We start from the raw sequence: 14,434 nt of genomic DNA, 5'->3' as shown, positions 1-14,434 counted from the left end.
GCATCATTTTTGCAATACCAGGTGGGGCCACTGGGAGGCGCAGATCACAGTTTAAAAGAAAAGCACTGGCTCAGCATCTGCTTGTAAAGAACGAGTCCATATTTCGTTTTTTATTATTAGTATTGAATATCTACATAATGTTATAGCTAATTTGTATTATGGCTCATTCACATATGAAAGCAGTTTTATATACCTATTCATATATATATATATATATATATATATATATATATATATATATATATATATATATATGAATAGGTATACTGCTTCTGTTCTCTACTAAGTGTATGGAGTAAACAGATCCATAATTATTCTTCCTTATTTACACTGCTGGGGGTAAATGAATCAAGGCTCAAATAATAAACTATTAAGCTTTTAATGGTCCTAACGACAAAGCATTCGACAGGAAACTGTAAAGCAATATAATGCATTTAGCATAATGCACGAGCCTGTGTTGTTGCAGTCAGTGATGACATCAAGTACATAGTTGAAATAATCTGGGAACTCAAACATGTGTTGAATTTTACATCATTTTGATAAATTCAATGCTTTACCTTTACATACAAGCCTATACAAGTGAATCCCCCCAACACCCCCCCCCCCCTTAAGGAACAAAAACAAAAACAAAAACAACAACAATTCAATGCGGCAAAAGTTGCAGAAAGTGCCACAAGAGGTCTATTGGCAATTCCTGCTACTCTTTTCACCAATGATTTTGTTATTGTGACCATTCCGAGCTTCATATTTAGTCATTGTCGGCATATATTCTCGCCCTCCCTATCCCCCCACCCCACCCCCCAAAGAGTTTCCTTGTATGAGCGAATCTGTCACACAGAGACATGCTGGTTTTTGTTTTTGTTTTTTTGTCCAAAATTTTATTTGACAGGTTTTACAAGCCTTAAAGCAGAACAAGGAAGCAGGTTAAAAATGAAATGGTTGTTCTCTGTCAGATCTGTTGGCTCTGATCTGAGAGAGAGAGAGAGAGAGAGAGAGAGAGAGAGAGAGAGAGAGAGAAGCGTTTAAGGTATCAAGCTATTATTTTGCTTCTCCATACCACAGGGGAGCTCCTGTTTCCACTGTAAACCATGATAGACCATGTTCTTGGTGTAGAAGATGCTTGAGGACGGTGGGCTGAAATGCTGAAATGTGCATTCAGATGCGAAGTACATAAATGGACAGAACGAAATACTTCAGTAGAAAGAGATAGTGTGTGTTCATGGAGCTCAGGGGTGCGCGACTGTAAATGTGCTGGAGGATTCCCACACTGGCCATGTCGACTCCATTCCGTTTTTTCCTGCTCGCTGTACGTGTGTGTGTGTGTGTGTGTGTGTGAGAGAGAGAGAGAGAGAAAGAGAGTGAGTGAGCCCGAGTGTTGTTTACAGCGGTGATCCTCGGAGCAGCACACACACACGCACGCACGCGCGCGCGCGCACACAGATCACAGGAGTCTGGGCCGCTGCAGTGCAGCTCGTGCCGCCGCAAAGACCTTCAGCACCTATCAGTATAATAACAACAACAACAACAAATCGTTTCTATTAGTCGACGTGGAAAAATCATCCGCAAAGCTCGGTGTTTAAAACGGATTATTTCTACTGCAGGAGGAGGAGGAGGAGGAGAAAAAAAAAATATCCAGGTCGTGAGAGCGATCGCAGACGGAGGGAGGGAGAAGGAGAGGAGTTGCAGTTGGTCGAAACCATTTTTGTCCTGGCGGATATTTTGGATGTGGCCCTATTGGGAAGCTCATTGAACGGAGGGGCTACGTGTTTTCATTCATAGCCCATCCAAGTGATCCTCGGCTGAACCCTGAGCGCGCTGGTTTCCTATCAACAACGGTGGCAATTAGGCCGTGGAGGAAAAATAAATACATGCATATACAAATAAATTAATAATCCCAGTGCGTTTCGAGTAGTGCATTTCAGTGTTGGATGAGAGATTATAGATCTTTTTTTTTTATCCGGTTGCCGAGTGTGAAGTGAACTCGCTCTGCGTTCTGTGGGTTTTTTTCCTTCTCTCCGAGAAATGGAGGCTGAAGATGCGGATTGTCGTGCGTGTGAAATGCACGGCTCGAGACGGTTCAGATGTCCCAGGCGTTGGCAGGAATAATGAGGCTTCGTTGATATGAATGCGTTCTCGACACGAAGATTTTGATCCCCTGTCCAAGTCTGTCCATCTTGCAACAATTTTTTTTCCTTTAGTGAATATAAAAAAGACGGAGATCGGAGCTGTTTTCTTCTTTAAATGTGTACTGTTTTTTTTTAAGATTATCTATTTATTTATTCATGTGGAACAAGGTCTTTCTGTTGTTCAGAAACCCGTTAAATGCGACAGGAATGAGATCAGGAACAACAAGAAATATTTCGACCTTCTTCTGGGGTCTGGTGCTGTGTGTGGGCACGATGCGCCAGACCGCCAGCGGACAGATCGGAGAGAGTAAGTGTGTGTTTCATCTTTTCCAGCGGTTATTATTCTCACTAAAACATATACGCTATATATTTGATAACCCCTAACGTGGTCTTTCCAAAGTGCCCCCGATGCACGTGGAGTGTGGTTGAGTGTTTTGGCTAGGCCTGGTGGTGGGATGCAGGTATTCCTCTGCTGATGGTGCATCCCATTTTGGCCAATTCAGTTCCTCTGTATTGCGTTGATTGTTGTCGAAAAAACAACAACAGTTGTAGGAAATCTAGGCAATCCACAATACAATCTTATGGCAAGCTTTCTAACACACCTGTGCTCTCGCTGCTTCACACCTGGGGTTTTCATCACCATTCCTGGAGACCCTTTAACCTGCAGAGCTTCATGGTCTTTTTACAACTGAAGAGCAAATGTTCGTGAGATAAGGTGGAGCAGGAGCAGGCAAACCATGTACCATGGAGCTGAGAAGCCTTTTGCAAGGGGACAAGCAACTGCTGGACACACCAGTGCTTTTGTGTATAATGGGAGAAATAAAGGTGTTTTTCTGGAAGGTGTGGTCTATGAAGGAATATCAGCAGAACATATAAAGTATATATATTTTTTTGTAATTCCTGGCAATAAAGTATTTACAGGAGAAACCACGCAGTCTTGTAGTGAGTTTTTGTCGAGGAGAAGTTTTGCATTGCAAAGACAGTTTTAAGTGGGTTGTGCTTCACTTCATCAGGTTAAGTAGGCTGGATCGCTGTGTCTCCAAATGATTTGTTGTGCTGGAAAATGTTGCTGTTGTTTTTGTTTGCTGCTTTATGCCATGTGATTTGGCCTTCAGCCTAAACCAAAATGTTTAAATATTTTGGTAAGAATAACTTTTAGTTGTTTTGGGTTATATCACTTTTTATATAATTTAATACTGTCTTCAGTTATAGAACGTTCGAAGGACCAAAAAAATAAAGCAGACTAAACAAACTGGCTAATGAAAACTGCAGTGCTGTCAAGGTCTTTCATACCATAATTTCTAACTCATACAGGTTTCCACTTGTGTGTAGTTTTAGTGCTCAGAAACATGCCCCAAGTTGGAATGGCTACTCAAAATTGCCTCTAGGTGTAAAAGAGTTTGAATGTGCATGTCTGGCGCCTGGCAAAGACCTGGTGTTTCATTCTCAGTGTATTCCCGCCTCTCACCTTGTGTTCCAAATATGGGTTCAGGATCCACTGTGACCCCCTGACCTTGATAAAACAGCTGCTGGTGATGAAATAATCAAGTTTGAAAGAACCTTGCTAGAAACTCACTTGTCGCATGTTAATGCTGCCTAAATTCAAAGTTAAAAAATGTTTGTGGTTATACCTTTAAAATAGTTTTAAACCAGTGTAGATAAGAATGCCACATGTAAAGAACCAGCAAAACTGTTTTTCTACATTGAAAAGAAAAATAATATCCTGGAAGCTAAGAGCATTCATCTTAGTGAGACAGCTTTAGACACTGTAAATATTCTGCAAAAAATAGACCACACATGCGCCAGTATTGGATTACTTTAATTTCACAGTTTCATCTTTTGAAATGTGATAGTCTGTTTGTGAGCTTATGGTGGATTTTTTTTTAATTATTGCAGAAAGGTGTGTGTTTTGGGGAAGTTGTTTTGCTTCCAGACAATAAAACCATATATGTGTTTGCAACTGATTCAAAAACAAAGTTAGGTATTGAATAAACTATGCTGCGATGTTTGCGATGTTTATGCCAGACACTCAGGTGCACTGTATTTAAATGCACACACTTTTCAAATTGAAAGTTTGTATTTTATTGTTTATTATTTATTATTAATATAATGAATATTTATTATCGATTATTAATCGATAATACATGTTGAATTAATGCCATTTCTGTTTTTTTTCCATTTTTAAAATGCGCTCTTAGTCATATCACATCTACATTCAAGCCTATGAATGAACACAGAAATATTTCTGTACAGAATGGCTTTAATCAGTACACATATCTGGTTTGATTTATTAGACTACAGGAAGGACAAGCAGGTTATGAAAGCACTTTGCTGTTATAAACTGCATTAACTGCATATTTTCCCTCAAACCTAAACAGAAAGAATATCTGTTCTATTTGTCTGAAAATTATTTAAGAGTAATTTAAAGTAATTTTAAGAATAACCTTTTTTATTGCTTATTGGGAATTCAGTTACAGGAAGGATTCAGTTATAGGAAGGATTCAGTTATAGGAAGTGATTTCATGTCCAATAATTATCAGAGAACTGTTGGTCTTGGGCCCTCAACAGCTTAGCTATACGCTTGAATTGTTACATATATTATTGACAACAAAATTGTATTTTCTTTAGAAAAGTTTACAAGAGCTGTTAAGTGTTTTTAAAATTCTTTTTAGTGAATTTAATCAGTGAATTTTTCAATATTCGAATATAGTCTCTCTTCCTCCAGATATTCATAATCATGTAGAGTGAAAAATCTGCCTTGAAATATTCACTGCTCAATTAATGGCTATGTGCCATTAGAAAGTCCTCATTGGTCTCATAAACTTTTTCGTACTGTTCATTTTAATAATCTGGTCAGACTAATAAAATGTAATTTAGCCCCTTTCAAGTTAAACCGCAGCGAACTTTCCATGCCTTTTTTCCCCCAACTGTATGGCAAACAAGCATCTACGGTTCATCAAGCAAGAGGCAGTGGAGAAACTCAGGGATTTTAAAATAGAACATGTAAAAATACATGGCCAGGGGAAACAGACAGGGTTTTGTTGATCATAAGAGTGGGGAGTGTGTGGACTGTTTTGCTGGTCTTTGCCGTTCACGCAGGTGGTCTCTGGCCTGCCGGGCTGCTTAACGTGTGAGTCGGCACCCAGGCTGCTGTCAGACTCTGACACACACAGTATTTAAAGATAAAATCTTTCTGCTGTGCTTCAGGATTAGTCATTAGTTTGCCGCTGTGACTTCTTAGCTGGAATTTTGAACTCGAGTGGATCAGTGGATGAGAGGCGAGATCGAGAACTTGTATCTGTTCTGCTGGACACTTATTTCAGATTGTCTAATCACTGGGTTCTAAAATGCCATACCGGCAGTCATGTGCTATGGTTAATTCTGTAGCCATTGCGGCTAAAAAAATGGGCAGAAATGGCTGTCACCAAAGTGATATTCTGAAGGCAGAGTGTTTTTTTTTCCTTTTTCTCAAGACCTTTTGTCTACCTTGAGCTCTGCAGTTCTGGGCAGTTCTCTCGTTCTGTTTTTGCTGCTCGTGACTGAGACAGTGTGGGCCTCTGCTCTTATGACTCACACACTCTGCATTGGCCAGACTGTCAGACACACTTTTCTCTCTCTCTCTCTCTCTCTCTCTCTCTCTCCTCTTCATTCCTCCTCTGCTGAAGGGGTACCAGTAAGGGTGGGACATGGGGGAGCATTTGTACTTGCTCTGCCTGCATAACAGGGCAGCGTGTGAGTCATCAAATCTGTGTCACTGTGCTAGTTTGTGCCTTCAAAGCAGTTGCAGCGGGCAGAGCATCTCTGCCGAGCAACTAGATGAGCTTTACGGCTTTTAGTTTAAACAAGGAAATCATATTATCCACTTGTAAGTAATCTAGGAGCCACACATACACCATCAAATACAAGGAGAGTCATTTAGCCTAATGGGCCAAAATAAACCACTCCTCACATCTCATTGTTTTCTATAGTGCAGCATAGCTGACTGTGGAGACAGGCTTTATTTTTACAGGCTGACTTACTGTTATATTTGCTGCCTATAGAAGTGGTGAACTGTTTCGTACATATACAGTACAGACCAAAAGTTTGGACACACCTTCTCATTCAAAGAGTTTTCTTTATTTTCATGACTATGAAAATTGTAGATTCACACTGAAGGCATCAAAACTATGAATTAACACATGTGGAATTATATATGGAATTATATACATAACAAAAAAGTGTGAAACAACTGAAAAATGTCATATTCTAGGTTCTTCAAAGTAGCCACCTTTTGCTTTGATTACTGCTTTGCACACTCTTGGCATTCTCTTGATGAGCTTCAAGAGGTAGTCACCTGAAATGGTCTTGAAGGAGTTCTTGAAGGAGTTCCCCGTGAGATGCTTGGCACTTGTTGGCCCTTTTGCCCTCACTCTGCGGTCCAGCTCACCCCTAAACCATCTCGATTGGGTTCAGGTCCGGTGACTGTGGAGGCCAGGTCATCTGCACCCCATCACTCTCCTTCTTGGTCAAATAGCCCTTGATGCCTTCAGTGTGACTCTACAATTTTCATAGTCATGAAAATAAAGAAAACTCTTTGAATGAGAAGGTGTGTCCAAACTTTTGGTCTGTACTGTATATTTAAGGCATGGAAACGATCATAGATACAGCCTGATAATCAGTGCTCGAAGTTCAAAGTTACATTTATGCAATGACTTGGTTTGGTCAAATGAATGTGACATTAGTGGCATACTGAACATTTTCAACATTTTGTAAAACTACCTGTCAGTTTATATATATAAAAAAGTGTGTTCTTGAATATCAAGAGATCTTGAAAGTAATAAGTAATCATTTTTTTCTGCCTGAATCTCAAGTGGAATTCTCGTAGAAATCGAGCTAACTGTTTTCAAAAGTACTTATGTGTATTATTTCAGCAAATTACATTACAAACATATTGATTGTTTATAAAGCATGACTGGGTGAACTGGGTTAGATTTATAAAAAGTCAATAACACTTGGCTTGCCAGTTCCCACAATCATTTTAACTTTGATAGAGGGTATTCATGTGCACCGAATAAGCACAGATGCATGCTAACCAATCATATTGCATCCTATCGGTGATTTATTGACTGAATAAGATTCACCCCATCATAAATTTCTAAACTTTTAGCAAGCAAGCTAGATGGAAATGCTAGTCAAGCTGATAAGATTCTCATGTGAAGATAAAAGAGAATTTTGTAACCTGGAGGAGGGTGAATGTGTTGAAAGGGAATAGGAAATGTGTTAATTGCTTTGCCCTTGAACAGCTTTTCATTCACCTCAAATTCTAAGTAATTGTGGTAGCTTAGTGTTAGTGTTTAAGGTGTTGGACTTTGGATCCGAAGGTCATGACTTTAAATCCCAGCCACACCAAGCTGACACTTCTGGGCCCCTGAGCAAGGCCCTTAACCCCAAAAGTTAAATGAGAATATTGTAATTTGCTCTAAATAAGCCAAATGCCTTTGCATGTATGTTATGTGCACTGTTATTTGGTTACAATATATAGAGTAAGTTCTTTGCAAATGAATAGAATTTACACTATCAGTCTATATTTTGTAACTGAATAAAATATAATAAATAATATAATAATAATGAAAAAAAACCACGAAAAAAATGTTAAAAGGGTATTTATATATTTATTATCAGTATTATATACTATAATTTCAGCTTGAATTCAATGAAAATGTTACATTAACATAGTTTCCATAAACTTTCCTATTTGTTTCAGCAGTTGACTTTTCCGTGTTTGTTTTGTATTTTAATTTTCATTTGAACTTTTCATTTTCAGTCCTTATGAAAATGGCAAATAAAAAGAGTCAAAGGACTGAAATGAACGGCAAATTGAAATGTGAACCTAAAAAAAAATTGCAAATGATAGAAGATTTAAATAAACACCAGAAAATTTAAATTGAAAAGAAACACCAAACACACTGACATAATTCTGATATATATTTTTGGAACAGAAAATGTATATTAGTGTTTAATGTGTCAAAATATGTTCTTGTCGTTTGTTTAAAGTAACGTTTTTTTTTTACAAATTGTAAAATATATTTTTGACCATTTGTGCTTTTCTCTGTAAGGAAGCACTGCAGCCATATTTCCCAAGTAAACACAGAGCATAAGGTTTAAGCGACAGGTTTGTGTGATGTCTAGTCTGTCCTCCAGCGACAGAGTTCATGCAGACCTAGCAGGGGATCAGGAAGAAGTAAAGCTGGTGTTGTTTGTAGCCGGACTCTGACACATGAGCTCATACTTTTGATGTGAGGGCCACAGAAGGGAAGTGTAGCACAAGACCAGTGGTCAGATGACTTCCAGCATGTGGGGAGGATTAAGCACAGTTGAGGTGGCAGGTGCAAGCTCTTTTGGGGGGAAGCCAGAGTCTTGCTTTCGTGCCTCTCCACGTGAGAGTGGTGTTTGCTCGATCCCATCATCTCTTGGGAGCAGTCCAGTGCAAAACATTTTCTGTAATTGAATTAAATGGACGGTAAACGTTGCTGCTTTTATTATTCAACAAGAAATGCACAGACTTGAATAACTGACTAGCGATGGACACAAATTCAGATTTATTGTTACATAAAAACATTTCAGCTCACTTAACATTAATAGACAGAAGGAGGCCAGAAAAAGGCAGTTGTGTTCTCTTGTAAACAAGTTACCTGCTAATAAATGCTACCAGTATCATCGGATACTGTGATATTACTATTAACAGCTACTGATTAATTAATTAATTATTGATTCATTTATTCTTTTATAATTTTTTTTATTTTTTATTGGGACAGTGCCTAATTATTAGTTATTTTTTCATATTTTGAATTAATTAAGTAAGCCTATTATCTAATTTTTTGCTTATAAACGGCTAAATTGGTTCAGTTGGCTGTCTCACTGTCTCTTAGGGTACTTTTACTCATATCAGACCTTTTGCCAACTTTGTCATCAGAGTGAAATTCCTAATTTTGGTTTACTTGCTATTCGGTTTAATTTGGTGTTAAAAATCAACCCATTGAACACAATAAAAATAAAGCAAAAGGATAAAAAAAAAACATTGGCTAAAGGAAAAAAGTCTGAAAACATACTCAGAAAACGAATTTATCCATTAGTCAGAAATATAGTGATAAAAAAAAAACTTTCCCACATATGGACCACAAATCACAAAAATCAACAGTTGGTTCTAACAAAAAAATATAAATTTGACAAACTTTTATGTATCGCATGCTGTTTTTATTTCATGTTTTTTATTGGCTTGAATAATCAGAATGTGTTCTTTGGCTTAGTTTCCATCTAAAGGGTTAGTTTAGGAGCTTGTATCTAGAATAAAATGTGTGTTTGGGTTGGGTTTACTTCCTGCAGTTGGGTCGATTCAGAGTCAAATCTTTTTATTACTACAATCAAAACATATTAGAGTTTACTTGGAACCGGACTGAGTCCACCTCAGACTGTGGTGTGCACTGGAGTGTGATACTCACCTGCCTAAATGAAGGGCATCAAGAGGGAAAATATATAGCCTTTTAATTCAGATGGATTACAGTACACATGTGAAAGCACCTCAACAGTACAGGGCAAGTCTAATCACCTTAATGAGTGCCAAACTAAATCTAACCATGGGTTACTACTACTAAACAACAGTCCCTTGATAAATAAAAACCTTTCGGCATGCAGGGAAAATTTTTCATTGGAGCAAAACAGTCATGATGAGTTGAAATTGTGAATTTCCGCTAACATTCCTCCTGAGCACCTGGGAAGTACTTGTGAACCATTTCATAACAGCCGTGTTTGCTCAGGTGCACTATGGCTTGATCACACAAAGGAGACCCTCGTAGCCTCCCCTGCTTTAGAGATTCCTGTGGAAGGCCAGGGTCAGGTTATCAAACACAAACAGTGGATGTTGGATTTCCGATATGTCTGTTTGCTCAGCGGTGTGAATAGCATGCTGAGAAGAAGAGACGCCCGGCTTTCTGTTTGCTTTTTCTGAAGCACTGTGGACTCTAGACTTATCTAATGGACGACACTACGCGCAGCCTTTCGATGCCACGATTAGATTTCCTGCAGCTTCGTGTTGCTAATGAGCGAAGTAAAAGAGTGTGAGAGGGTGTGGACTTACTGTTGCATGCTGTGCATCTTATCTCATGTATCTTACAAAAAAAGATTGATTTCCCTGCTGTGACGTTATCACTGCTTTCAATGGTGTCGAATTCAGGAAATGCTGTTTTCACATACTTCTCAAGTTCAGAAAATTCCATGGTGTGAGGGTTTACTAAAAATGGTAAAGCTCTAAAATAATTTTAATGTCAGACATTTATCTTAAATATATATCTATACAAAATGACTGCTTTTTGATAAGTGTGTAAAACAATACTAGTGAAACACATTATCTCTTTTCTATTTTTATTTGGAAGTGACATTGAACAGAACTGATGAAAATAAGAATGCAATGCAAATGAGAGACCAGAAAAAACAACACGATTAAAACGAGAGCAATATAAATTACAAAAATATATAAAAAAGTAGATTAAAATTCTCTATTCAGCTTCTGGTGTCAGGAATCCAATTAACACAAGTTTGTTTATAGTGAAGCTCTGACCTAATGACAAGTTGGCTTTTGACTATAGTGAAAAAAATCTATCGATGGACACGTTTCTATCGACCTGAGATATCTTATATCCACATCGCATATCTCTATATAGATTGATTGAGTGCACAGTGAACTGATTCACAGTTAAATACCCCAAAACACAAAATATCCTGGGATATCTAATGTTTGTGCAGGAGAATGGTATAAATGATTCTCTTTTTGTCAACATCTGAAAATTGCTAAATCAATTTTTATGTTTTATACTTTAGTGACTTTTTTGATTAACATGACACCCTGTCTAATATATATATATATATATATATATGTGTGTGTGTGTGTGTGTGTGTGTGTGTGTGTGTGTGTGTGTGTGTTAAATAAAGCATGTAAATTCACACACTATGGTTAAAAAGCACATAAAAACCTTTTGATCTGAGTTATTTCAAATGTAAAGGTTCTTGAGTCAGTAAAAGCAAATCAAAGCAAGTGTAGGCTAAGTGGTTTAAGTCAGAAAATTGTGAGCTCAAACGTTTGTTTACGTTTTTCACAGCCAAAAGACCTTTTGCAAATGTCAGAGTATATAGTCTGTGATATCGAAGTTACTGTATCTCAGTGCTTGCACCCATAATGAGGAGGTAGTGACTATTGGCTGATCTAAGTAACACAGAGGGAAGGTTAGATTTCAATTTTATTTCTTATGAACACACCTGTGCAATTAACTCCCATATAGAATTCTTCGCATCTTGGCAGACCTTTTATTTTTCATTACAGTGTGTTTCTAAAGTCTATGGGGCCCAGAAACTCAAGGAGGTGAACAGGCTTACAAAAAGATTTGAATAATGCAAATATATCAATACATTTTTATCCAAGTACCTTAATGTTATATTCTTTTAGGCCAATTATCCGAATATAAAAATCTCCATGAATTGACACCTATTAAGTTCAGATCTCATGGTCTTATGCCAAAACCTTTGAATATAACCTTCAAATTTCATTAGAATCATGGGTTAATATGCATTTGAACTTTTTTTTTTAATAAGATTTGAGATTTCACATTGAGATCTGGTCCCAAAGCCAGTATGTAAGAGAAGCAAGAGGATTTTTATGTTCAGCTTATTGGATTTCAAGAATTGGAATATTGTCATATTAAAGTACATAATATATACAGTATTTAATTAAAATTGGTATTTTTTTGTAAGCCTGTTCTGAGTTCCTGAGCCTGGGTAAAAAAAAAAGGATGTGAAGTTTGTGGTTTCAAAATTAAATGATTTATATAATATTTATGTCCAGATGTGTGCTTACTGGCGAGAAATAAACATTGATGAGACATTGCTTGAGATCAGTTTTTAGTCTGTTCCCATTACCTCAAATAAGTTCAAACAAATAAATCAGGAACTCCGCGCAATACCAAAAAGTTTAGTAGAGTTACCATTCAGACACCGACAATCTACAGCTTTATAATCAAAGGCACATTTTATAAATATCTAAACATTATGAATGATTATTGAAAAATACCTATACAATTATCAGTTATTTATTTATTTAAGTCATTTTAAAATGACAAAGTGGGGACTTTTGACAGGTCTTAAGAATTTGAGGGATTGGAAAAAAGTTATGTTTGTTTCTGGATAGTATTTTTTCCCATCACTCTTAACATGTCAAACAGAAATAATAATATACTAAATAATTGGTATACAATAGTCAGATATTTTGAAAACTGCAAAGACTTTGTCTACTTTGAGTTCAATGCAGTCCTTGTGGGCCGGACCAGGGGAACAGGGCATTAGATGTATTTCTCACTGAGCGTGTGTTTACGGAAGAGCTGGATCTCCATAACAGGAATGGGACTGGAATTGGAGCTAGGAAACAGGTCTCAGATCCCTGTTGGATTTACAGCAGAGGTCAACTGGTGGGCACATGGCTGTGTCAGTTGGCTCCAGGCAGGTTGCACAGTACTGCCAATACAGACATTTTGTTAAATGTCTATATAAAAGTGTATATAAGAGAATAATTGGTATTTTATGTGTTGGAGCTGAATTGTTTCGATTAATTAGTTGTATGCACAGATCAACAGATACTCTTCCTGAACCGTTTCATTCATGTAATGCTAGACTGATTTCATTAATGAATCCAACAGGAACCGAGAAGCAGAGTTTCTCTTTACCAACAAACAAATTAGTCTTTGTGTTTATGCCAATCCAGCCCTCCTCCTCCTCTCTGGCAGCAGGAAGAGAAAAAGAGAACAAAAAAAAATCCAAGGATGAAACAAAGGGGACATACAACTCCCTGGCTTCCGAGCACGGCCGTGCAGTGATACGAGAAACAAATACTATTTTCTCATGGAGCAGTCATTTCCGTTCTAAATTTGGATGCCCCACCAGGCTGACAGGAGCTTAATAAACAATGTGCTCACTATTTTGGGCAAGCTGGGTGAATGAGAAATGTCAAATGGGATTCACGTTCTTGGCAGGGTGTCATAGGGGTTGTTCGACTTCTCAGATGTGTGTGTGTTTCTCCTGAGATTCTTCCTCATAAGAAAATAACACGACAGGAAAAGACCCTCTGTAAAGGGTTTCGACGTGCTGAGATTATCTGCAGATTTGCCCTCAGTTTTATTACTGCTGTAGTGTTAGACACATATTGAGATAGTGTTTTGGATGTTTGGAAGTGATGTGTGATACTAGCTGTGTGAAGCAGAGCTACCCAAGTCTTGCCAGGAAGCTAAAAAACAAACGTAAGGAGTGCACTTATTCACATGTCTTGTGTGCCACTTAAGTTCTAGAAAACAGCTTAATTTTTTATGTAGTTGTTTTAGTTTTAGTATAAGATTATTCTTTTGTTTTATAATGTTAACTAATGTTATTTACATTATCTGACTTTTTGTGATTGCGGTTTGATCATATCCGTTGGTTAAGATAAAGAAGGTACTGTTCAGTTCATGATTTCTGATAGAGGACCAATAAGCTTGTGCACAATATCACAGCTTGCTTGTCTAATATAAACTATGGGAGCTTTTGTCCATACTCAAACTTGACTCTTCACCAGGACTTTTGTGTAACTGCTAGTAGCTTCTTCAAATTGCTGTTTGAAAGCAGATATAAGTTTTCCAAAATAAAACATAGATGCTTTATTTGTGGTCTTTTGTGTGAGTGAGAGGAGTGGATAAAAAAAAATACTGGGGCTCTAAACTCAGGTTTTGCATACAGGTTGCTTTTTGTGTTACTTGTAGACACGGGTGGCCTTTTTTAAACACTGGGGTCATTTGCGGTGAAAAACATTTTTTAGAAGACTCTTGGATCCCGTATCCCACAAAACTATACAGAGAACATGAGTCTCCACATAAATGCCTGTTTTTTTGTTTCCCAACACATTGAACTGCCACACTGAGCTTGCCTTAGTTGACTCTGTCTGTTGGCACCACTTCATAAGAACAAGAAACAAAAGCTATAATGCCACTTGTGTGTCATGTGAACAAAATGTGGATATATTTAGGGCTAATGATTCTTTTGATTATTGATTAATAGGGTGATTTATTTTTCTTGATTAATCAGATATAAAAATATGTTTTATCTTTAGTTTTTTGTTGTATTAGATGTATTGTTTATTATAACTTTATAAAATCCTAATTCAGGGTATTTCTGTATAAAAGTGTCTTCAAAAATGCAAAAGCTAGATATTGAGTTTAACTATCTTAATGGCTGCTTGTTAAGAAGTGCTTTTTTCTGCT

At 37.4% G+C, this 14,434-nt stretch overlaps 1 protein-coding gene across 1 annotated transcript in view; it reads left to right on the top strand.

Annotated features, from left to right (window-relative positions):
* Positions 1 to 1,344: 1,344 nt before the first annotated feature.
* The window catches only part of igf1ra (insulin-like growth factor 1a receptor), an 88,430-nt gene continuing 75,340 nt past the window's right edge, over positions 1,345 to 14,434 (top strand). Inside the window, exon 1 of the mRNA XM_046865138.1 lies at positions 1,345 to 2,433. Coding sequence (XP_046721094.1) covers positions 2,283 to 2,433 — 151 coding nt within the window. The 5' untranslated portion in view covers positions 1,345 to 2,282. The remainder of the gene's footprint in view (positions 2,434 to 14,434) is intronic.

This window comes from Silurus meridionalis, chromosome 13 (genome assembly GCF_014805685.1).
Source record: "Silurus meridionalis isolate SWU-2019-XX chromosome 13, ASM1480568v1, whole genome shotgun sequence".
Classification (NCBI taxonomy): Eukaryota; Metazoa; Chordata; class Actinopteri; order Siluriformes; family Siluridae; genus Silurus; species Silurus meridionalis.
This window is presented reverse-complemented; position numbering and strand designations above follow the sequence as displayed.